General features: G+C 41.8%; 4 protein-coding genes and 1 long non-coding RNA gene across 5 annotated transcripts; 3 read left to right on the plus strand and 2 right to left on the minus strand.

Moving 5' to 3' along the window:
• The first annotated feature begins 1,331 nt into the window (after positions 1-1,331).
• Positions 1,332-5,673, plus strand: PSMD13 (proteasome 26S subunit, non-ATPase 13). The gene is made up of 13 exons (XM_053448410.1): positions 1,332-1,539; positions 2,074-2,152; positions 2,345-2,379; positions 2,582-2,637; positions 2,810-2,853; positions 2,971-3,057; positions 3,395-3,566; positions 3,965-4,044; positions 4,199-4,324; positions 4,491-4,553; positions 4,701-4,781; positions 4,981-5,097; positions 5,330-5,673. Exons 1-13 carry the CDS (start codon positions 1,439-1,441, stop codon positions 5,423-5,425), a joined length of 1,137 nt encoding a protein of 378 aa, XP_053304385.1. The 5' UTR covers positions 1,332-1,438; the 3' UTR covers positions 5,426-5,673.
• A 422-nt stretch (positions 5,674-6,095) lies between these two features.
• LOC128466942 (heat shock 70 kDa protein-like) lies at positions 6,096-8,704 on the minus strand. The gene has a single exon (XM_053448409.1). The coding sequence runs from the start codon at positions 8,579-8,581 to the stop codon at positions 6,674-6,676; it is 1,908 nt and encodes a 635-aa protein (XP_053304384.1). The 5' UTR covers positions 8,582-8,704; the 3' UTR covers positions 6,096-6,673.
• A 3,861-nt stretch (positions 8,705-12,565) lies between these two features.
• On the plus strand, positions 12,566-14,952 carry LOC128467604 (acrosin-like). The gene is made up of 6 exons (XM_053449276.1): positions 12,566-12,635; positions 13,160-13,358; positions 13,674-13,939; positions 14,204-14,349; positions 14,591-14,881; positions 14,929-14,952. The coding sequence occupies exons 1-6, from the start codon at positions 12,566-12,568 to the stop codon at positions 14,950-14,952; spliced, it is 996 nt and encodes a 331-aa protein (XP_053305251.1).
• Positions 14,953-15,421: 469 nt separating this feature from the next.
• LOC128467606 (acrosin-like) lies at positions 15,422-16,705 on the plus strand. The gene is made up of 3 exons (XM_053449279.1): positions 15,422-15,614; positions 15,878-16,023; positions 16,264-16,705. The coding sequence occupies exons 1-3, from the start codon at positions 15,422-15,424 to the stop codon at positions 16,453-16,455; spliced, it is 531 nt and encodes a 176-aa protein (XP_053305254.1). The 3' UTR covers positions 16,456-16,705.
• A 2,335-nt stretch (positions 16,706-19,040) lies between these two features.
• On the minus strand, positions 19,041-23,458 carry LOC128466946 (uncharacterized). Its single transcript, XR_008345656.1, has 2 exons — positions 22,805-23,458; positions 19,041-19,308 (listed from the first exon to the last, which is right to left on the minus strand). It is a non-coding gene; the product is annotated as an uncharacterized LOC128466946 (long non-coding RNA).
• Between the last annotated feature and the right edge of the window lie 735 nt (positions 23,459-24,193).

Here is a 24,193-nt window from a genome sequence, read left to right on the forward strand (position 1 = left end):
ACAAAAAACAGCAAAAAAACATAAAAACATTGGGTATCTCTAAACTCAGGACAAGTAGTAGAATCTATTTAGCTAGTTTTTTTACTTGCTTTTTTAGGTGAGTAAAAGATTTTTCAAATAAAAGTCATAAAATGTCTTTTTTTTCAATTTTTCACCATGTTTTTTTTATTTTTTTTATAGTAAATAAGATGATACGATCAAAATAATGGTATCTGAAGAAAGCCCATCTTGTCCTGAAAAAAACAATATATAACTTATGTGGGTACACTAAATGGGTGAGGAGAAAATTACACCTGAACACAAGCACCACAAAAGTGTCAAAACAGCCTCGGTCCCACAGGGTAGAAAACGAAAAATGAGCCCGGTCCTTAAGGGGTTAAGTTTTAGACGAATTGTGCTGTTTTCTTTTAGACAATTCTGGCTTTTGCAAAATATGTTTTTAGACAACTGCCATGTGTATGTTTTTGCACTGTGCAATCGTAGTCTATTCTACTAGACTCCTTAACATACTGCCTGTGGTAAATAATAGAATGGCTCCGTCTCAATCACTCAGCGGGACACTCTGACTAATGAAAGTCTATGGACCTTTACATAAAAAAATCAGCTCATTGTGGTGTTTGAACAGGGAAAGGCACCCAACATATTACATGACTGACAGCAATGGCGGCCTCCACGTCTGTAGATAAAGGAAGTTTATCGGAGCAAAATGAGACAAAACCTGGTTTTCATTAATGTCGACCTACATTACTGTATACAGCACTAGGGGTTAGGGTGAAAGGAAATGGGGAAAAAAAACCCTAAAAAATAAAAAATCCTCACCATTGAACGCACCCATGATATCTGACATTTTTTCTTATCATGCCTTTTATTTATGGCATTTTCATTTAATTTGAATGGCCCCACTATGCGATATTTATGTATACGTAATCATTTTTCCTTTATATATATTTTTTGCTAAATATACCTGAAAATAATGTCCATTGATGTCATAGGTTCGGTCATTTGATTTTTCATGTAACTTTTCATATAAATATTCTGCTGAATATATAAATGATTCCATTTATGTATAAAATATAGACACACGTTTAAAAATCTAAACAATGGCGCTGTCTAACCCTCCTCTCACAAATTAATAACAGTCCTGTCACAGTTCATTATTAATTCCATTCCTTTCCCTACTCTGGCTCGGACCTCAATCAAACCAACAGACCCAGGCCGTAAATGTAATGTAAAGACATTGCCTAGTAACAGTTGCCATGGCTCGCTACGTTCCCTCTGCCATTGCACGCTGGGGATTGTAGTATTCTGTAGCTCTTCCGGTTCATGGCCCTTCGCTTTCCGGAAGTGAGTGTGCAGCTTACAGGGAGCATTTCCGCTAGAGGTGGCCGGCTAGTTTCTCACATTTTTCCCGTGAATATTTGTTTTTTAAGACGTAATTATGAGGGACGTGACCGGGTTCTTACAGCTTCAGCAGAGCCAGAGCACCTCGCCTGAGACGGCAGCTATTTGGCATCGGCTGGAGGAGCTGCACAACAAAAAGTAAGGGTACAATGACACCTAACAATTACCCTTCTACTACCCAACATGACAGCCAGAATCTGATACAAATGGCTGGAAGGGATTATTAACACCTATGTGTTTAAAACCAAAATCATGTTACACAGGGTAATGGTGTAGATTGTAAGCTCACAAGGTCCCCCTTCCAGTATATACTTAATGTTATTCATTTTGAGTTGTTTTCCTAAATATTTTCCTTTTGTAGCAGTGCTGCGGAATCTGCTGGCGTGATAGAAGTAAATGGTGTGTAACGTGTGTTCACATCCTAAAATAAATGCTTTTTTGTGAGATTTTGGCTGTTAGAATAGGTACGGATGTGCCATTATTCGGAGCACACGAGAGCGCTGTTCCTGTTTGAATAAAATATGTAAAAATCACCAGCGAGGAACAATTCGCAACAAAAGGGAGATCCCTATCCATTGGATGTGATGGAGAATGTGCACGTGTACCCTTGCTGCTGACAGCTCGTGTTACACATCGTTTTAATGCACTTTTTTGGAAATGTGTGTTTTTCAGGTTGTGGCACCAGCTGACCCTGCAGCTTTTGGAGTTTGTAGAAAATCCCGAATGTGCCAAGGGAGATGGGCTCATTAAGGTAGCTATTTACCTGTTTTTGTGTGATACGCCTGTCATAGACAATTCTATTGAATGATATACAGAAGATGAAACCACATAATGAATCACCTTTCCTTCTTTACCAATAACTGTATCCTCCATTCACTAGGCTTGATATTTACCGTCTCCTGTGATATTGTCATCCTAAACCTGTTTTTTTATTTCTTCACAGCTATATGAGAACTTTATCAGCGACTTTGAACACAGGTAAGATCCCTGTCAAATGGTACAATGCATAATATATTGTTGGACCGTCCTTTTGTTCTGTTGAGACGGTATTTTATACTGAAGCATCGCTTGAACATTGTCACAAATATCATGGCTATATGTTGTATGTCGTTTTTTTCTTACCTTGCTCTCGTTTGTTTAAAAATATAGTTCATCATGATCTTTGTGTATCTTATTCCAGGATGAACCCATTGTCCCTGGTAGAAATAATACTCCATGTGGTGAGACAGATGACTGGTAAGTAAGGTGTTAAAACGGGATGGCTTACCATTTTTTCATAAACTGCAGTATTGCAGGAAAACTAGGTTTTTATGGTGGAGCGAGAATGTTTGTAAGGTTGAGGGAAAAAGACTGTCAGTGTATGAGAGGCAAATATAATTTGACTTTATTCATTTTTACTTTATACCAGATCCCAACGTGGCTCTCAGCTTCTTGGAGAAAACCAGGGAGAAGGTGTGTGGAAGATAGCACCAGTATATACGTTAATATCATTTCCATCAGCAGTGCTCAGGTTTCTGAAGCTGCACTAAAGACAGCACAGTGGAAACATCTGTTCTTTTGTGCTTTTAGGTGAAGAGCAGTGATGAGGCGGTTATACTGTGCAGAACTGCCATAGGAGCATTGAAGCTTAATATTGGAGACCTGCAAGCTACAAAGGTAATTGTAAAGGGTCAGGAGGGTAAAGAACTAGTAAGTGCACTCCATTACTCTTGATAAAGCCATCCACGCCGAAAAGTTTGGGTTAGATGGCATGGGTACAGTCTACACGTTGTGCTCCATGACCAATATGTGTGTTTGGTATATTTTGAATTAATCATACGGACATGCTAGTATATTGTCATTTATCACTTATAAAGCGTACTTGTGCTGTTTCTGCTGTTTTTAATTGTAAAAGTGGGAGCCTCTTAATTTAGTCATAACATGCTCATTGTTAACCAAATTTGTGATTAATCTGGTCGGGGTCCGCAGAACTAAAGTTTTAATGACATTTTAGGAAACAATTGAGGCTGTGGATGAGATGCTTGGTGGTCTTCCCGGAGTGACCTCTGTGCACAGCCGTTTCTATGACCTGTCTAGCAAATACTATCAGACGATCGGTAACCATGCCTCTTACTATAAGGATGCTCTGCGATTCCTTGGCTGCACAGACCATAAAGATCTCCCAGGTATATTGGCTGCTGATATAAACTTAAAACTAAAATGTACAATCTGTGACTTGCAAAAGATTTCTACTGGTAAATGTAACCTGACAGTGGTGTAGGGACTTAAACGTGCTAAATATTTCTATAAGAAGGGTATTTTGTTATTATTTCGCTGTATCTGCCGCTAACACCGCTTTTGACATTATTAAATAATATTTGAAAAGTGCCGTAGCCCATTACGAGTGATGCTTTTCAGAGAGGTTATACACATACAATTGGTTTAAGTGTTTGCAGCCTGTGGGGCATTTAATGAACTTGCTGTTATCTGCATTTGTTATATCAGCGCTTATCAACTCCTTTTTATCTTTTATGATTGAATTATTGTAATGTTTGTTTCATCACCCAATTCTATTGTGTTGCAGTTTCAGAACAGCAAGACAGAGCCTTTACTCTGGGGCTCGCTGGTCTCCTTGGGGATGGAGTCTACAACTTTGGAGAACTGGTGAGTCTTTTGATGTGTATTCTCCTGTATGATATAGCTAGTGTTAACGAAGACTCTAGCTGACTAATTGTGTTTCTAAAGATTGAAACAATCTTTTCCGGTTCTGTAAAGGCTTAATACAGACAATCTAAAACAGATATTTCTCTCGTCCCAGCTGATGCATCCTGTGCTAGAATCCTTGCGCAGTTCCGATCGGCAGTGGCTGATCGACACACTGTATGCCTTTAACAGCGGCAACGTGGAGACCTTCAGAGCTTTGAAAACGGCTTGGGGACAACAGGTATAAGTACACAGCGATCTTCTCTTGATGGGACTTCCAAAAGTCTTTTATCATATCTACTTAATGTTCTAAATCTTCTACCGTTTTAGTTCTCTGAAGGGTGAACATTGACCCTCTTTTATGTTCACCCTTTTGTTTACTTACATTTATCCCTTCTTATTTTTAGCCTGATCTCGCTGCTAATGAAAGCCTTTTGCTAAAAAAGATTCAGCTGCTTTGTCTGATGGAGGTGAGAAGCTCTGCATGACAGTGAGGTGTAAAAGAAATCCTCCTGTTTGTGTTTCTTTGGCATCGTATGATTACACATGCTACAATACAAAGTCAGTGTAACTCTTACTGATCCCACATAATGGATTGTCCCACTTTTCTCGTCCAGATGACCTTCACACGTCCGGCTAATCATCGCCAGCTTACCTTTGAGGAAATAGCAAAAAGTGCACAAGTAGATGTTAATGATGTGAGTACAAACCTTTATTGGTGTTATTTATTCCACTGCTTTTCTAGAAACTTTTTTTCAAGAATTACCTTCAACTGAGTGTAAATTATGTATTATATGAAGCGCTTTTTTCAGTGCAGATTCTAATTTTGTTTCTCTTAGCACTTTTTCAGTACACAGTGAGGATCGATCTTGTAAAATTCCTCTACTTCCCTCCTAGGTGGAACTTGTTGTTATGAAAGCCCTGTCAGTGGGACTGCTCCGCGGCAGTATTGATGAAGTAGACAAGCGAGTGCACATCACATGGGTGCAGCCACGGGTTCTAGATCTGCAACAGGTACTGGAGAGTCTCAACGTCAATGGTGTTTTTTTTTGTTTTTTTTTACCAGCGTGTCATAACTTTTTTTCTTACGTGTACACTTAAAGCGTTTGCCTTTTGCAGCTAGGCTTAGCAACTGTTATTCTATTTCCGTTATTGCAGATCACCTGCAATGCCACTGAGGACTGTTTCTGTAGTTTCTTTACTTTTTAAAAAAAATATTTACTGTATGATCTTTTTTTTTTTGTAGATAAAGGGAATGAAGGACCGTCTTGAGTTCTGGTGCACAGACGTAAAGAGCATGGAGATGTTGGTAGAACAGCAGGCTCATGATATTCTGACGTAGATATTTCAGCATTTTTGTTACTGCACAGTGATGTCGTTGGCCCTTTCTCCAGGAGATAGACATGCTGTGTCTTTTCTTCAGCACGGCGTGTGGATTTTGGAAGGACTTGTTTGGAATTGAACCAGTTTCCTCTGCAGTTTGTAAAATGTGTAATCTGTGTCTGGCTCTATCTCTAGGATAGAGCCCCTTACTTTATGGGATTTATCTGCCTGCAAATGGGAACTGGTGAATAAACCGATTTTCTGTAATTTTATTGAGTTTTTTTTTTTCTTTACCTATCGTGTTATATGGGAAGTGGGTTTCACAACACAATAAATTAGCCTGTAGGAGGTTACACGCAGTCATTGTATCCATCAATAGGTACCTGATTAATGTTTTCGAAGTACTAGTAAATATGTTGCATTTATATATAACTTAATGCTTATATTTTACTACATTTCCGTTCATTTTATATGAATACAGGATTTATTACGGAGGTATGCCCTTCTTTTCTTGCACTGGATAAAAAACCTTAATCCCTAGCATAAATGTGTAAACACCCACTGCGTTGTGTTTTAAATAACTATAGACCATGGGGGTAACACAAAGTCATAGAAGTGGTCTTATTGCCACTGACTTATGTATTGTGTATGATGCTTGGACAAAAATACAACAAAAAGCCCACTGGAAATGGATTTCTGGTAATGCTTTATTTAAGAACCACAAACACTGGTACACATGGAATGTAACGTTAGCCATTGAAATGTACACGGCAGCATTTAGCACAAAAGGAAGATACACTTTAGAACAGTCTCTGTATAATTACTGTTTTCATTTAACAATTTAACACTTCAAACGCATACATTTAGAAGGTGCTTTACCCTGTATCAGCAGATTCGATACAAGGGGATAGAAAGTGCAGTGTCATCATTCTACTTTATGTACCAACAGCAACTGTCTCAACAAACAGAACGACCCGTAGACTTTGCATTGCACATAGCTTTAACACGGACATGTATTTAAGAGGTGTGTGGTGGTTCCAGGTGACATTTAAACAGTTAAAACAAGCCACCATCACAATAATGCCACAAGCAGCAATGCAGCTGTATGTTAATATACTGTGGGTAATATATATATATATATCTATATAGATTAAGTCATTCACAATTTAAGGAAATAATGCTATAGAAACCTAAACAAAGTGCAGTTAACAATATTGTCTTGAAATTGCTGGACAAAAGTTCAATGTCCATTTCCTCTGACATGTTTTTAATCTACCTCTTCAATGGTGGGACCTGCCTTTGGCTGGGCACCGCTGGTGGCACCTGGCATACCTCCCTGGTACAGCTTGGTTATGATAGGATTACACACCTTTTCCAGTTCCTTCTGCTGATGGATGTATTCTTCCTTTTCTGCCAGTTGATTCGCCTCCAGCCAGTTGATGACCTGCTTGCATTTTTCCAGAATTGCGTTTTTGTCTTCTTCGCTAATCTTGCCCTTGATGGCATCATCATCAACAGTGCTCTTCATATTGAAGGCATAGGCTTCAAGTCCATTCTTGGCAGCAATCTTCTCTTTCTGTGCCTCATCATCAGCTTTGTATCTCTCTGCCTCCTGTACCATCCTCTCAATATCTTCCTTGCTAAGCCTTCCCTTGTCATTGGTAATGGTTATTTTGTTCTGCTTGCCAGAGCTCTTGTCAACTGCAGCCACATTCAGAATTCCATTGGCATCTATGTCAAAAGTTACTTCGATCTGCGGTACCCCCCGTGGGGCTGGGGGGATCCCACTCAGGTCGAACTTTCCTAGGAGGTTGTTGTCTTTGGTCATTGCTCTCTCTCCTTCGTAGACCTGGATGAGTACTCCTGGTTGGTTGTCAGAATAGGTGGTAAAGATCTGGGTCTGCTTTGTGGGGATGGTTGTGTTGCGTTTGATGAGAACAGTCATCACCCCACCTGCTGTCTCCAAGCCCAAAGAAAGAGGGGCAACATCTAACAGCAGCAGGTCCTGAACGTTTTCTGACTTGTCTCCCATCAAAATTGCAGCCTGGACAGCTGCACCATATGCCACCGCTTCATCAGGATTGATGCTTTTATTAAGTTCTCGGCCATTAAAGAAGTCTTGTAGTAGCTTTTGAACTTTGGGAATGCGAGTGGAACCTCCCACTAGGACGATCTCATGAATATGAGACTTGTCCAGTTTGGCATCTCTCAAAGCTTTTTCTACAGGCTCCAGAGTTCCCCTGAAAAGATCTGAGCAGAGTTCTTCAAACCGAGCCCTTGTGATGGAAGTGTAGAAGTCAATGCCCTCAAAGAGAGAGTCAATCTCTATGCTGGCCTGGGTGCTGGATGACAGAGTGCGCTTAGCTCTCTCACAGGCTGTTCTCAGTCTCCTAATCGCCCTCTTATTTTGAGACAGGTCTTTTTTATGCTTGCGTTTGAACTCTTCTACAAAGTGGTTCACCATGCGGTTGTCAAAGTCTTCACCTCCCAGATGGGTGTCCCCAGCGGTGGATTTGACTTCAAAGATACCATCATCAATGGTCAGGATGGACACATCAAAAGTACCACCTCCAAGATCAAAGATCAAGATGTTTCGCTCTCCTTTCCCACTCTTGTCCAGACCATAGGCAATAGCAGCTGCGGTGGGCTCATTGATGATCCTCAGAACATTCAACCCAGCGATCACCCCGGCATCCTTAGTGGCCTGTCTTTGAGAGTCATTAAAGTATGCTGGCACAGTGATAACAGCATTAGTCACAGAGTAGCCCAGATAGGCTTCAGCTGTCTCTTTCATCTTGGTTAGCACCATGGAGGAAATCTCTTCAGGAGAAAAGGTTTTTTCTTCTCCCTTGTAGTCCACTTTAACCTTGGGCTTGCCTCCATCACTGATCACTTGGAAGGGCCAATGCTTCATGTCAGACTGCACCACTGGCTCATCAAACCTCCTGCCAATTAGTCTTTTGGCATCAAACACTGTGTTCTGTGGATTGAGGGCCACTTGGTTCTTGGCAGCATCTCCAATCAGCCTCTCAGTGTCAGTGAAGGCAACATAACTAGGGGTGGTGCGGTTCCCCTGATCATTAGCGATGATCTCCACCTTGCCGTGTTGGAAGACCCCAACACAAGAATAGGTCGTTCCCAGATCAATTCCAATAGCAACCCCTTTATTTGCCATTCTAAAGGTTCAAGTAATGTAACAGTCTCAGGTGGTCTCTTGTGCTAGACAGATGTGACGGCTCAGGTGCTCTCTCTTAATGGGCCAGGAACAAGGAGTCCGTTTCTTTTGCAGCGGATAATCGCGCTCTCGTTATCTTCTGTAGTTTGGTGCAGAAGTCGCGCTCCGTATCAAGATATTGGTTCTTATTTAACAATCTTCAGTTCAACCGTACTGATGCGCAACGTTTTCTCCGGGATGCATTTATACCTAACAACGTTGCTCGGGAAACGGCTCGAAACTTCCTGAGACTTCTTCACGGCACTGACCAATCAGCTCAGTCTTCTCGAGCTCATCGCTCAGATTCTCCTAGAGACATCTAGAAACTACCGGAAAATCGTCCCGCCCATTCATCTCTCTAACCAATCAGGCGTTCTGTTTATGTCTGCATCTGACACACGCAGGGTCGCGGAGAAGTTTCGCGAGGCTTCCATGCAGCGGCGGCCGATAGGGAGTGAGCGCGCGGGGGGAGCGGGGGGTGCGACGAGTGAGTTTGAATGTTTATACGCGAGCAGTGTAAGTAAAATACCCCCCAGGTATCCCGCGGTCCCATTTCCCCCCATGATGCCCCTCCGTTATAGAGGCTACAGCCTCCTGTCACAATAATATGTAAGAGATCACAATGTTAGGGGGAGAGAATCTGACCTGTCAGTGTACGGTGTCAGACTGTGTGGGGTGTCAGTGTACTGTGTCAGACTGTATGGGGTGTCAGTGCATGGGATCAGACTGTATGGGGTGTCAGTGCATGGGATCAGACTGTATGAGGTGTCAGTGTACGGTATCAGACTGTATGGGGTGTCAGTGCACGGGATCAGACTGTATGGGGTGTCAGTTTACTGTGTCAGACTGTATGGGGTGTCAGTGTACGGTGTCGGACTGTATGGGGTGTCAGACTGTATGAGGTGTCAGGTTACTGTGTCAGACTGTATGGGGTGTCAGGTTACTGTGTCAGACTGTATGGGGTGTCAGTGTACGGTATCAGACTGAATGGGGTGTCAGTGCACGGGATCAGACTGAATGGGGTGTCAGTGCACGGGATCAGACTGTATGGGGTGTCAGGTTACGGTGTCAGACTGTATGGGGTGTCAGTGCATGGGATCAGACTGTATGAGGTGTCAGTGTACGGTATCAGACTGTATGGGGTGTCAGGGTACGGTATCAGACTGTATGGGGTGTCAGTGCACGGGCTCAGACTGTATGGGGTGTCAGTGTACTGTGTCAGACTGTATGGGGTGTCAGTGTACGGTGTCAGACTGTATCTGGTGTCAGTGTACTGTGTCAGACTGTGTGGGGTGTCAGTGCATGGGATCAGACTGTATGGGGTGTCAGGGTACGGTATCAGACTGTATGGGGTGTCAGGGTACGGTATTAGACTGTATGGGGTGTCAGTGCACGGGATCAGACTGTATGGGGTGTCAGTTTACTGTGTCAGACTGTATGGGGTGTCAGTGTACGGTGTCAGATTGTATGGCGTGTCAGTGTACTGTGTCAGACTGTATGGGGTGTTAGTGCACGGGATCAGACTGTATGAGGTGTCAGGTTACTGTGTCAGACTGTATGGGGTGTCAGTGTACGGTATCAGACTGTATGGGGTGTCAGTGTACAGGATCAGACTGTATGGGGTGTCAGTTTACTGTGTCAGACTGTATGGGGTGTCAGTGTATGCTGTCGGACTGTATGAGGTGTCAGTGTACGGTGTCAGACTGTATGAGGTGTCAGTGTACGGTGTCAGACTGTATGGGGTGTCAGTGTACGGTGTCAGACTGTATGGGGTGTCAGTGTATGCTGTCGGACTGTATGAGGTGTCAGTGTACGGTGTCAGACTGTATGGGGTGTCAGTGTATGCTGTCAGACTGTATGGGGTGTCAGTGTACGGTGTCAGACTGTATGGGGTGTCAGTGTACGGTGTCAGACTGTATGGGGTGTCAGTGTATGCTGTCGGACTGTATGGGGTGTCAGTGTACGGTGTCAGACTGTATGGGGTGTCAGTGTACGGTGTCAGACTGTATGGGGTGTCAGTGTATGCTGTCGGACTGTATGAGGTGTCAAAAAGATTGCGATCTATCCAAGCATCACTTGGCCTGTCACTGAGAAATCACTGCCAGCTGTAGCAGGAGGTGCAGTCATGAGGTGCAGTGCTTGATTGGCCCATCAGGCTTTTGCCCAGAGTATCCCGGCAGGTGCTGTGGAGCTGCCCCCTTGGTATTTTATGAGATCTGAACATCACGCTGCTGTATGGCCGTTGGGATCCCCGCTGAAACCCCTCCGTGTGCTTTACAGTCACCTCCAGACAGCTCCAGCACCTGATCCTGCAAGAGATCCACCGGATCTGCCCTCTTGCACACAGGCCCCAGAAAGCGCTCCTGCTGATGTAAATGGGCTGCAGCTTCTCTTAAAGGGAAGGAAATCCTTTCTGTCCCAAACTGGTTAAAGAATCATATTAAAGAACATTACAAACTGCTTTAACATTTACTCTTCAGTGCGGAACTCACACCAGACTCTGGTGAAGATTTCTCAGGGGGAAAAGAAGCCGTGCGCACGCATTGCCTGATAAATGTTACGTTTTAAACCTCAAGTCTTAAAGAAATTATTTTGTTCTCTTAGATATTAAATATCATTTTGTGCGAAAGGCAGTGAGTGATTTTCATTGTGAGAATGGCAAGGTTTCTCTCTGTGCCCATTCCTTATGCCATTTTGGCTGCCAATTATAGCTGAATCCATTTATTTGGCACATGATGTATATTTGCTAGCCAGTGGACTAGTGCGAAATATAGGTCGGGTTAAATAAAGTGTAATTTTTATTTCTAGCCACCCGAGGGCACTGTTGAGCTTCAGTTCATGTAAGTGCAAGTAGTCTTATATGTGTAGCCTCTTGCATTACATCCAGGCAAGAATCCTATAATTTTTCGACGCTTATATTGAAGGAAAAAGCCTGGAAAAATGAGTAGAACTATGCAGAACCGTGTATTTTTAGAAAAAAGAAAAATGCAGATATCTACGGGGTATTCTGCAGAATCACCCCCCATACATTTGTAAAAGGCCGCGTAATAATGTAGAGGGACCTTCCAGCTATCAAATGCATTAAAGCAGCGTGTCCCTTAGAGAATAGAGAATAAGAGGTGATTTTTTTGGTTTCGGAAACATGTTTCCAATCATCTCTAGCTATCCAAGTAAAGATCCAGGCTTCCGGTTATCTAAATGAAGATCTACGATTTCTGTTATCCTGGAAAGCACAGTAATATCCTACTGGGAGATCACAGCATCTTGTTTCATCTACTAGATATTACAGGGGGAAATTGTGTTTTCAGTTTGTATCGCATAGTTATGAGTTATGTGGTCGATGCGGCAATACCATGCCAAATGACTTCATAGTTAGCGCTTGTACTAAAAATATATAGTTGTATATTTTGGAGTTTCTAAGTGCACATTATAAGTAGGAGGAACTGTAGATTTGTTTTCTAATGCAAGCTACCAAAGTGTGCTCCTGGGCTTAGGAGAAGCTGTTTAAACTGCATGGATAATGGGAGAGAGAGTCTGTATGTGCATATGTATATATGTGTAATTATATATATATATATATATATATATATATATATATATATATATATATATATATGATGTTGATGTGTGTGTGTGATGCCACACATCATACATTTAATGAACAATTGTCTTACAAAAGCAGCATATTAATATTTTATTAGACATGATAGAAAAGCAGTGCTTTTTTGTCCGTTTAATATTAAGTTTTGTACATGTAAGTGATTTATTTATTTATTTAGTTCCCTGTTTCAGTCTTTACTCTGCATTTCCATGTTTCACACTTTCACTATTTTGTGACCTCATACCTAACTCTGTCTTTATGATGCCAGAATCCTAGCAGGTGCACAACATATTCTGCACACTCTTGTGCATAAACAGATTGCTTTTCAGTGCTATGGAGTAAGCATGAAGTTATATGTGATTTTTATAATTATTTGGGCTTTCCTAGGAACATCTGAGAGCTCTGACTATAGAGGTAAGTAGATCGGTTATTACAGAAGGAAAGTACAGGTTTTTAATGATACAGCATTAATGGTTTTAGGGGAGATGCAGATGATTACCATTACTATTACAATTCATGGATATTTTATATTTTTACAACCTGTTCTTCTATAAATAACTCCTTAATTAACCCCTCCCCCCATTGGTACAATACGTTAACGCCTATAACTGTCAAATAGCTTTCAAAATAATATAAGATAATAATAATAATAATAGTAATAATAATAATAATGTTTCTACTTATGGGTAATTTATATTGATAAGCCAATTGATAAAAATATATGACAAACCCTAGTGATGAGACATTTTTAATTTATTGTGCTTGAAATATTCTGCTAGAGCTATGGTGTTTGGGGTTTTAAGGATGGGCTTAGATATTGGACGAATTGAACTTTAGATTTCTTTTCCTTTTTTTTTTTTTTTTTTTTAAACATCCGCATCATTTTACATTAAAGTAAAACCTCTTGTTTCTCCAATGTCTTTCTATTTCTATTTCAGTCTGTGGCGACAGACCCCTAGCGGAGGATTTCCGTGGCTCCCGCGTGGTGGGAGGAAAGGATGCGGAGCCTGGTAACTGGCCCTGGATAGTCAGCATCCAGGAGTACAGGGACGATGAGTATTCCCACGTATGCGGAGGTTTCGTCCTTAGTAATTTATGGGTTCTGACAGCTGCCCATTGTTTCCGGGATGTTGGCGAGTAAGTACTTTAATTGTTTTATGGGAGAATGAATGCAGAATTGGGTCAGTTTAGGAGACTGCTGGCCTTTGTGGGTGTTGCAGACCAGTGAAAATAGAGCACAAGGCGATATACCATTTGGAATTAGTGGTCTAGTGCATTCCTTTGTTTGTCCTCCCAGGATATTAATTAGAGATTAAAATAAAGATTTAACCGTTCACATAACCACATTGAGCTCATGAGGGGCTTGTCCTATTGAGATGTTGGGGTCAGTATGGTATTTATTAATGCCCAAGAATAAAAGATCACTAATAACTTGTATTTTGGTTTATTCAGTGAATATTATGGCTGGAGACTCGTGTTTGGGGCAAACCAACTCTCAGACATGGGGGCACATGCTCAGATCAGAATGATAAAAGAGAAGATCGAACATGAGACGTACGACCCGCATACTAAGCGCGATGACATCGCCTTGCTCCGGCTCAATCAACCCATCAAATTTGATGACTACACTCAGCCTGCCTGCCTTCCTGCCAAACACGCCATTGTGGACAAACTGGATGACTGCTACGTCGCTGGCTGGGGTGTCCTCAAAGAAGGATGTAAGCTTTATCCTAGGTTTTTTACCTATATATAGGGTTTGCTACTGGCCTCCTAACTGGTGTTTGGAGTTTTCCCTTGTGGGCATTGAGCCTTTCTGGACACTGGGGTCTGGTGGCCCCAGTGCAAGCTCTAGGGCCTGGTGGCCTCATTGAGAGGGTGGTGTGAGTAGCATTGTATGGGATAGGGGCCATGTTTTAGGTTTTTACTGGGCCACAAGATTTCTGATGGTGATCCTATGTTTAATATACTCTTTTTTTCTTTAGCCTCAGAAACATCAGATGTCCTTCAAGAAGCCCCAGTGAATTTAATTCCAGTTGACCGTTGCAACCGCCCAACCTGGTACAACGGAGCAGTGGGTGACTACAACCTGTGCGCTGGATATGAGCAGGGAGGCATCGATAGTTGCCAGGTACGCATATCTTTTTTTCTCAGGGCATGGGTGATGATGGGTGAGGATTGTTATAGTTTTAAGCATCCTGGACAGTACTTGTTCTGTAACACTGTGTCCAGGAACAGCTGACAGAGAACATTTCAGAAAGAGGAAAGGTGAAATACAAGAAGGAAAAGCAAAGACCGTGAGACCCAGTTAAAGCATTGTAGTTATTGAAAGTCTTTATTCAGGAATGTTTTCTTTTCTTTGTTTTTCGCAGGGTGACAGCGGAGGACCTTTAATGTGCAAAAAGAGCAAAGCTAAGTTCTATACTGTGGTCGGCATAACCAGCTGGGGCTCCGGCTGTGCCCAGGAGAAAAGCCCTGGAGTTTACTCCGCCACCCAGTATTATCTCGAGTGGATTTCTAAACATCTCTCTAAGAACAAGAACCCTGAATCCGAGACCATGAAAAAGAGGGCCGAGAAACAAATCGCTCCAACTGTAGCTGAAAAAATCAGCAGAGTCTGTGGAGACAGACCCCTAGCGGAGGATTTCCGTGGCTCCCGCGTGGTGGGAGGAAAGGATGCGGAGCCTGGTAACTGGCCCTGGATTGTCAGCATCCAGGAGTACAGGGACGATGAGTATTCCCACGTATGCGGAGGTTTCGTCCTTAGTAATTTATGGGTTCTGACAGCTGCCCATTGTTTCCGGGATGTTGGCGAGTAAGTACTTTAATTGTTTTATGGGAGAATGAATGCAGAATTGGGTCAGTTTAGGAGACTGCTGGCCTTTGTGGGTATTGCAGACCAGTGAAAATAGAGCACAAGGCGATATACCATTTGGAATTAGTGGTCTAGTGCATTCCTTTGTTTGTCCTCCCAGGATATTAATTAGAGATTAAAATGAAGATTTAACCGTTCACATAACCACATTGAGCTCATGAGGGGCTTGTCCTATTGAGACTTTGGGGTCAATATGGTATTTATTAATGCCCAAGAATAAAAGATCACTAATAACTTGTATTTTGGTTTATTCAGCGAATATTATGGCTGGAGACTCGTGTTTGGGGCAAACCAACTCTCAGACATGGGGGCACATGCTCAGATCAGAATGATAAAAGAGAAGATCGAACATGAGACGTACGACCCGCATACTAAGCGTGATGACATCGCCTTGCTCCGGCTCAATCAGCCCATCAAATTTGATGACTACACTCAGCCTGCCTGCCTTCCTGCCAAACACGCCATTGTGGACAACCTAGATGACTGCTACGTCGCTGGCTGGGGTGTCCTCAAAGAAGGATGTAAGCTTTATCCTAGGTTTTTTACCTATATATAGGGTTTGCTACTGGCCTCCTGACTGGTGTTTGGAGCCTTCCCTTGTGGGCTTCGAGCCTTTCTGGACTTTGGGGTCTGGTGGCCCCATCGCAAACGCTAGGGCTTGTGGCCTCATTGTGAGGGTGGTGTGAGAAGCATTGTATGGGTTAGCGGCCATGTTTTAGGTTTTTACTGGGCCACAAGATTTCTGATGGTGATCCTATGTTTAATATACTCTTTTTCTCTTCAGCCTCAGAAACATCAGATGTCCTTCAAGAAGCCCCAGTGAATTTAATTCCAGTTGACCGTTGCAACCGCCCAACCTGGTACAACGGAGCAGTGGGTGACTACAACCTGTGCGCTGGATATGAGCAGGGAGGCATCGATAGTTGCCAGGTACGCATCTCTTTTTACTCTGGGCATGGGTGATGATGGGTGAGGATTGTTATAGTTTTAAGCATCCTGGACAGTACTTGTTCTGTAACACTGTGTCCAGGAACAGCTGACAGAGAACATTTCAGAAAGAGGAAAGGTGAAATACAAGAAGGAAAAGCAAAGACAGCGAGACCCAGTTAAAGCTTTGTAGTTATTGAAAGTCTTTATTCAGGAATGTTTTCTTTTCTTTGTTTTTCGCAGGGTGACAGTGGAGGACCTTTAATGTGCAAAAGGAACAAAGCTAAGTTCTATACTGTGGTCGGCATAACCAGCTGGGGCTCCGGCTGTGCCCAGGAGAAAAGCCCTGGAGTTTACTCCGCCACCCAGTATTATCTCGAGTGGATTTCTAAACATCTTTCTAAGAACAAGAACCCTACATCCAAGACCATCTAAAATAGGGCCGTGAAACAAATCGCTCCAAACGTAGCTGAATAAATCAGCAAAGCTGACAGGAAGACCCGTTATATCTAAAGCGCTCCCGGAGCAGAAATACATCAGATTTACATCAGATGGAGCCATCTCTTTGCAGCAGAAACTGCATATCACGTCAGCATTTAGTTATAAGTATAGGCTAATAGATTAATAAATAGGAATGCATAAATAAGACGTGTACTTATTATTTATTATTATTTACTGTTTTATATAGCGCCATCAAATTCCGTAGCGCTGTACAATGGGTAGACAGGACATAACAAGTAGCATGTAGTATAACAAATTGACTAACAGAGACAACAGGTGAGGAGGGTTCTGCTCAAAGAGCTTACAATCTATAGGGTGTACTTGTGATGAACATGGAAAGAGAATCAAGCAGGGGCATTAATGTTACTCTTTCTTTTGTGATGTAGAAAGGCACCAGTATTGGTTATGACTGGCTGGTGTGTATACAAATGTGTATTTTGTGTGTATGATATACTAGGGTAGTAACGCATATAGAATGTGTTACCGTTTAGTTAATGTTGCCCTGCTGTTGCTGTAACTAGTGTACTGTTACGTGAATTCTGTTCGTAGAACGGTTCACTGTTAACATTTGATAATGATTTGATCGAATGCAAGGTGATTATCTTTAGCAAAGCATGTCATATTTCACTTACTGGAGCTGTTACAATAACATGAAGTAATTCCCTTTAATGTTTCAGCAATGTCCTCATAAAAGACTTTTTTTTTCTCGTGATTAGTAAGCACATTACCTCCCATCGCTTTCCTGTCTTAATAACCGTTAAGCCAATAAACCAGACAGGGCATTGGGCTGACGTCCTGAGCAGGGCTGTCTTTGGTACATGAGATTATTTATTATATTGTATCCTGAGAGCAACAATGTTAAAATCCAAACTTGACTTTATTATTCACTTCGGTAATAAAAGTCTTCGGCAATTTGTTCCCATCAGAGAAATGTTTTGAGTTTGGATTAATTATGTCCAAGTAGGACAGCAATACATTAGGTCTGCACATGTACTATATTTTCTTGGAGGAAGCAAGACACGAAAACCCTCTTTTTGAATAGGCGCTCCATTCCACATTTACATATAATCAATAATAGTTCAATAATGTTCTTCAGCCCAGTGCAGAAAAGGGCACCTCATGGACCAGCTGTTGGCAAAGTTCCAGCTGAGAAGAACCTAGATCCTTTTAAACATTATGAAGGCCACACTTTGGTTTGTAGACAGACACCCAGCTTGAAAACTAGAAACGATCCAGGAAGGTTCTGAAGACATTCTAAATGATTACCCCCCCCGCTATGGAATAGGGTTGCTACTAATGATAATTTTCATAATTGATTAGTTGGCCGATAATTTTTTCAATTAATTGATTGATCAGACTAGAAAACCCAAAATGCTAATTTTTCATTTATTTAAAATAATGTAATGAACAAACTGGGTGTTAAACACACATCAGAATAAAAAAAACCTTTACATGAATGTGTCATTAACTCTTTCATCTTTATCACAATGGCATTTCCCTAATTGCCTTCTTATTTTACTGACAAAATGATAAAAGCTTTAAAAGGTACGTGAACCCAAACACAATATTTCTTAAACTAGGTTTTAATACCTAAAAACGTTTTATTAGTACATATTAATTCATATGTAAACCATTGTATCGTATTTAATAAAAACTGATTGAGAAAAATGCATTTCTTGTTTTTATTTCCTTTTATTTGCCAACCTGCCCCCCAGATATGCCTTATACCTCCTATATGCCACTCTGCCTCCCTGATATGCCACTGTGCCCCTGATATGTCTAATAGCCCCTGATATGCTTTATGCCCCCTATATGCCACTGTGCCTGCTTGATATGCCTTATACCCCTATATGCCACTGTGCCCCCCTGATATGCCTTATACCCCAGATATGCCTCATGCCCCCAGATATGCTTTATATCACCCTATATGCCACCGTTCCCCCTATATGCCACTCTGTCCCCCAGATTTGCTTTATACTTTCCTATATGCGACTCTGCCCCCCTGATATGCCTTATACCTCCCTATATGCCACTCTGCCCCCCTGATATGCCTTACATCCCCCTATATGCCACTTTGCCCCCTGATATGTCACTCTGCCCCCCAGATATTCCTTATGCCCCCCTCCCATACACCGGAAGGTCATGTGACGCCAGTGCTCCATCATAGAAGCCCCAGCAGAAGTGGAGGACAGAAGCGGAGGATGTCTGCGCGCATCACACAGATGCCCAACTGCTGCCAGAGAGAAGGATCCGGGTCCCCTCTATTTGAGGTGATACTATAAGACGAGGGGTATTTTCAGAGCATTTGCTCTAAAAAAAACCCTCATCTTATAGTCGATAAAAATCGATTCAACTGATCGATAATGAAATTCATTGACAACAAATTTCATTATCGATTATTACCGATGTTATCAATTCGTAGTTTCAGCCATACTATGGAAGCCAGCTTTATAACTGTAACAAAAGTATATATATATACACGTATCACATAAGAGCTGCAATAATTCAATGTACAGAGGTCAGAGTCTACAGAGACATTTTATTGTATAGAAAAATAGCTATAATGGTATTCGACTGTTGAAGAGCAAATTATATGGAGAGATAAGCAGCTGGCTCCCCTGGCTTGCGGCCAATTCACCACCACGAATCGCTCTCTCCGAGACCGTCCGGACAGCAGGTGATAAGCGATTATTCTGGCCTTTTCTTATAATTTTCCATGTGTGCCAAGACCCAACCAGAGGGAAGCAGGAAAGTCACAAAGAGGACCCCTAGGGCAATGCCTTGTTCCTGGAGAGAGAGAGAGGGAGACTGAAAATCACACATTTTGGATAGCCCTTTTTTTTTTATAACTTTCTAGTTTAGCTCATCTAATTAAAGCAATTTACAGACGCAAATGGCCTCACCAAACATGAATGCATATTAAAGTACTTAGTAATGGGCATGAACGCCGGGGGGGGCGGTCTCATTAGACTCTCAAATGATTTTGACGTGAAAAAAATATTAAAGGAGAACTTCATCCTTATTGTAAATGTAATGAGTTTGTTTTGTGTGGATGAATTTTAATGCATGCAAATCGGAGCAGGTGTTCTTTAGTTACTGGAGTCAGGAGGTGAGACTTCTCCTTCATTTAAGTCCCTCCCCAGCGGCCGCTCCTGAAGCAGGGAGCATACCACAGTATGCTTCATGCACGTGCTCAGTAGAAATCAATGGGAGCAGCAGCAGCCAATCAGATGTAAGCTTTCTGAAAATTCAATTCACTCATCTGTTTCACTGCGTTTAAAAGCAGTGGAGTGTTAGATGATATCTGACAGCTCGTTACTTGATATGTTAGAATGTAAATATTTCAGTTGTAAACATCACATTTTTATTATTCATTCATTCACGTCAGTTTGATTTCAGTTTAGAATAGAAAATGAAGGCTGCTCGTCCGAAGGCTGTTGGCGATGTTTATTAAAGCATTATGCATAGATAGATGTAGTGACACGAACATAATTTTAACATTAGATGACATACAAAAGTTGTTAGTAACTCTGATTCTGTGGACGGAGCTTATTCACTTCGACAGGTAAGCATCACGGCAACCAGAGTCATCGGTACCCTAAGATATTTCATCAACCTGTGCTGAAAAGTTAGCATGATCAATAATAAATGATTTATTTTTGTTTATGTTATTATATCATCTTACATTATTTATAAATCTAGTGTAAGGCCGCTTCTTATTTATATTTTACTTTCTTGTAAATACCATCTATTCAAACACAGCGGCTTATTGATATCATTCAGTAACTCATTGAAGTAGAAGAAAGAGGGAGTGAACAAATCTGCTGTTATTGTTTTGACTCTCAGGCTCGTGATACTATTATACACTCTAAACATTGCGAGCTCCTGGAAAAAAAGGGAAAACGTGGGATTTGGGTTCTAAAGAGGGACTGACCTTATGAAAAGGGACGCTTAGTAGGTATACAACAGCTAAATGAGTGAATAGGAACATGCAGGTCACTTGTATGTTGAACCGTTATACCTTCAGTTAATATTCCTTCCAAAAACCCCATTCCGATGGACTTTTGGCTTTGTTTTAAGGTTGACAGGCTCGCAGTGTCCCTTTAGTACTTTAGAATGGATCTTCTGTTTCGTTTCTATGGAGACGTCCCTGTGTTGTGTGGTCTGGTTTCTATCTGGAAGCGCTGTGTGTGTATTTCCACGTTACATGTCTACGTTACATGTGCTCACAGATTCAGTATGTTTAGAAATTCTATTCACTCAACCCCTCGTTTTAACGCCAGATCTGTTAAAATGTAGTCTGGTCTCCTGTGTGTTATTTAGAAGGCGTTATGGCTGCTGTCGACAGTGTGCGGGTAAAGAACAATCGTAACTCAGAAATACCGAAGCACGGAGTTTGCTACAGAGAGTCATTATTTCTAAACTGCTTCACACCGAGCCCAAGCCGGCTGCATTTATTGTTGGTTTCCTAAACTCAACTATTTTTATGGATCCGAAATACTTGCAATGGTTTACATATTAAAACCATTGAGCACTTAACCCCTAAATGTCCCTTTTTTCAGAGGGACAGTAACAATTTGTAGAAATGTATCATAGTGTTCTACATACAGCCCTAAAGGTCTCAGCAAAACAGCACAATCTGTTTATAAATCACAATAATAAATTCATTATTTGTATTATTAATATTTTATTTAACCCCTTAATGACAAAATGCATTGTTTTCAATGGGTGTACAGACCACCCATTGTCCTTAAGGGGTTAAATAGCTCAGTCACATAAATTGTTATCAATAGTTCACAAAGTCAGATAAGGCCAAGGTCATAAGCCTAGAAGCACAATGAGAAGAGGGTTCTTAGTAAAAATTAACTTTTCTTTAGGTAACCAGTTTACCTAATAGCTTGCATTTTATGATTAAAAGATGGACGTAGTGGAAGGATAAATGAAACTGGCTGCACAGAATGTCTTGCATTCGCTGTGAGCTGTCCAAATGAATCCAAGAAAGGTCACAAATACTTATATCTTTAGAAATATTTCCCTTTACCTACCTTTTCTAACAGGGATTAACATCGATACGGCATAAATAAATATTTAGCTAACCCCAAAACGTTTAACCATTAGAAATACGAAACGAGTGATGTTATTAAACGGGTGTAAGAAGATTGTGAATGATTTTTTAGCCGTATATACACGTTATTGTGTACATTGCTCCGTGTGTTGTAGAGAGTGGTGTGAATATGTTATTGCTTTTCTTTCTGGTTAGTGTAAGCGTGTGTAAGCATGTGTAAGTGTGTGTAAGCGTACAGGCAAATCCTTGTTCTCCTTATGCATTAGTCTGTTGCTCTGTTAGACCCCACAAGCAGAAATCGTAGCTCTACGTTCGTGTATTTATAATCCTAGTAAAAATAATAATGTGCTAGGTGCTAAAAGGGATTGCGAATGGTGTATACTCCGAAAGCAACAGGCCTCAGCTGGGTGACCGGAGCACTACCCAAGGTCATTAGACTCGTGCTTGGCTCCCTCCCCCTATCACCGATGTGTCCCCGGAGGCTGTAAATAATGACAGCGAGTGTGCAAGCAGAGTGTGCTTAAGACTGGAATGGAACCGTTAGCAGGCTCTATATGTATTGTGTTTTTTTTTATCGGTGTGTTAATGGAGACAGCTGCAGTCATAGAGCTATATATTCTCACTAGCCCCAGTAGAAGGGGCTTTTAATTTACGAGCCCCGACGGCTATCGCTGTTTCTTCAGCACTGGAGGACAGTTTGGGAAGGCAGGAAGAAGGCGCAGCGTTGTATGGATACATGTGTATGTATACATGTGTATGTATACATGTGGTCAGTACCGGAATGTCGCAATGTTACCAATCTGCGTAGCAGGGATGTAGTAATAATATCGCTTCTATAGAGGAGCAGAGATGTTTCTTGGCAGTAGCATACAGGTGTCCTAATACCGGAACCCAACAGAGGAGCAAGCTTCGCTTTACACTGATTAAATGCTACTAATTATTATTATTTATTGTTTTATATAGCGCCATCAAAGTCCGTAGCGCTGTACAATGATGCCCCGTGCCCTTTGATTGCTCACTGTCCGGATATTTTGGTAAACATTGAAAAAGTTGGATGATACATAAATAATTACAAAATGCATAAACTTGAGGTTTAAAATCCCAGTAATCTCCAAAAAAAAAAAAGGTTTGTGCGTTCATTTTATGCGGAAAGAGAATGGACTCAACAAGAAAGGTCAATATCTAGACATGTGATATTAGGACCCTGTTTTTACTTACCGCTGGGGTGAGTGCCTCCTTGGGGGGTTTGTATACCACTCCTGCCTTGCTCGTGACCAGGGGTGATCTTGCTTGGCGTAGAAGGCCCAGGGCTCGGGTGAATAGCGGCATGGCTATGGTCGTATGAATGTCAGGTCCTGCTCTGTCTGTTGGTAGAAGGTACAAAGTGCAATCTGCACCCTCTGTGTCTTTAGAGAAGCAGGAGGAGTTTACTACTACATCTAGAGCATTGTCATTGGAGGCGAGGTCTCTGGCTGCGGAAGGGTTAAATTGAGACGTTCTGTTAAGCACGTACATTGATCTATATATATATAGACAGGGGTGGACTTAAGGCAGAGGGGTGGTTCCCGATCACCTCTTTCAATCTGACACTTCTTGTACCGTAATGATTTACAATTCTGCAGGAAACGCACCGCCATACCCAGTGCTGATTCATAGCCCGGCCGGGTTTTGTGTAACTGTGTAGCGATACACATCTTGTGTTGTTTGCGTAACCCAGTGATAAGTTACAATTCCTTGTTGCGTTTCCAACATGACATCTGCGACTTCCCTCCGTTACAGCTGTGCCGATCAATCAAGCTGCCATTTTCCTTCCTGCAGATCTCGGGGAGAAAATGTTCTTCGTCTCTCGTGAGATCGTCTGATCGCTGCCGTGTTTCTCCTCTTTCTCGGAGTATATATATACTGTATATGTTTGTCGTGCATTCCTTCTTCTTCTCCGCCTGGGCTTGCGGTGTCCCCGTGCTTTCCATTCCTCTGCTTCAGCTATTAGTGACTTGGCTCTGTTTACTAAATTACGTTATCGGATATCTGCTCTGTTTCCAACCGTGTGTCTGGTGGCAATCTTCCAGTCCTGCTCCGCAACCTTTGTATGCGGTGATGCTTGCGGTGTGTTTAGGGCTCACGAGAGAAGGAAATAAAATTTGTTAATACGAAACTTAACCTGTATTGCCAGAGGCAGAGTAAAGAGTAGGAGGACAGTCGTGTTTTTTTTTCTAGGTGTGATTATTTCCCAACAACTTAATTAACCAGCTTTCGGGGCTCGCCAAATTCTGGGAAGCAATGTGAAGGAAGTTTCAAAGGGTTTTCTGCCACTCGGCAGTGTGCCTGAGCATGCCATAGACTTTATGATATTGTTTCACACCTCTGCGGTAATCAACATTTCCTTGTTCTCACTGTTGCGATGTCATAACACTATTCAGATCCCATCACGGATACAGCCCTTTTGTACAGTTAGATAATCCAGTTCCCATTTACTGTATCCTGTTTTTATGTATTCTTTATCATACTCTGTCTATATACACTATATGGACAAAAGTATTGGGACACGCTCGATGACATCATATTCTAAATACATAGACGTTAATATGTAGTTGCCCCCCCCCTTTG

Source organism: Spea bombifrons, chromosome 10 (assembly GCF_027358695.1).
Source record: "Spea bombifrons isolate aSpeBom1 chromosome 10, aSpeBom1.2.pri, whole genome shotgun sequence".
Taxonomy (NCBI): Eukaryota; Metazoa; Chordata; class Amphibia; order Anura; family Pelobatidae; genus Spea; species Spea bombifrons.

Coding starts and splice junctions, on each gene's coding strand:
- LOC128467604 (XM_053449276.1), top strand. CDS start 12,566: ATGAAGTTATATGTGATTTTTATAATTATTTGGGCTTTCCTAGGAACA. Junction 12,636..13,159: donor TGAGAGCTCTGACTATAGAG/GTAAGTAGATCG, acceptor TTTCTATTTCAG/TCTGTGGCGACAGACCCCTA. Junction 14,882..14,928: donor ATTTCCGTGGCTCCCGCGTG/GTGGGAGGAAAG, acceptor CTGGATTGTCAG/CATCCAGGAGTACAGGGACG.
- LOC128466942 (XM_053448409.1), bottom strand. CDS start 8,581: ATGGCAAATAAAGGGGTTGCTATTGGAATTGATCTGGGAACGACCTAT.
- LOC128467606 (XM_053449279.1), top strand. CDS start 15,422: ATGATAAAAGAGAAGATCGAACATGAGACGTACGACCCGCATACTAAG. Junction 15,615..15,877: donor GGGTGTCCTCAAAGAAGGAT/GTAAGCTTTATC, acceptor TTTTCTCTTCAG/CCTCAGAAACATCAGATGTC. Junction 16,024..16,263: donor GAGGCATCGATAGTTGCCAG/GTACGCATCTCT, acceptor TGTTTTTCGCAG/GGTGACAGTGGAGGACCTTT.
- PSMD13 (XM_053448410.1), top strand. CDS start 1,439: ATGAGGGACGTGACCGGGTTCTTACAGCTTCAGCAGAGCCAGAGCACC. Junction 2,638..2,809: donor TGTGGTGAGACAGATGACTG/GTAAGTAAGGTG, acceptor ACTTTATACCAG/ATCCCAACGTGGCTCTCAGC. Junction 4,554..4,700: donor AGCTGCTTTGTCTGATGGAG/GTGAGAAGCTCT, acceptor TTTCTCGTCCAG/ATGACCTTCACACGTCCGGC.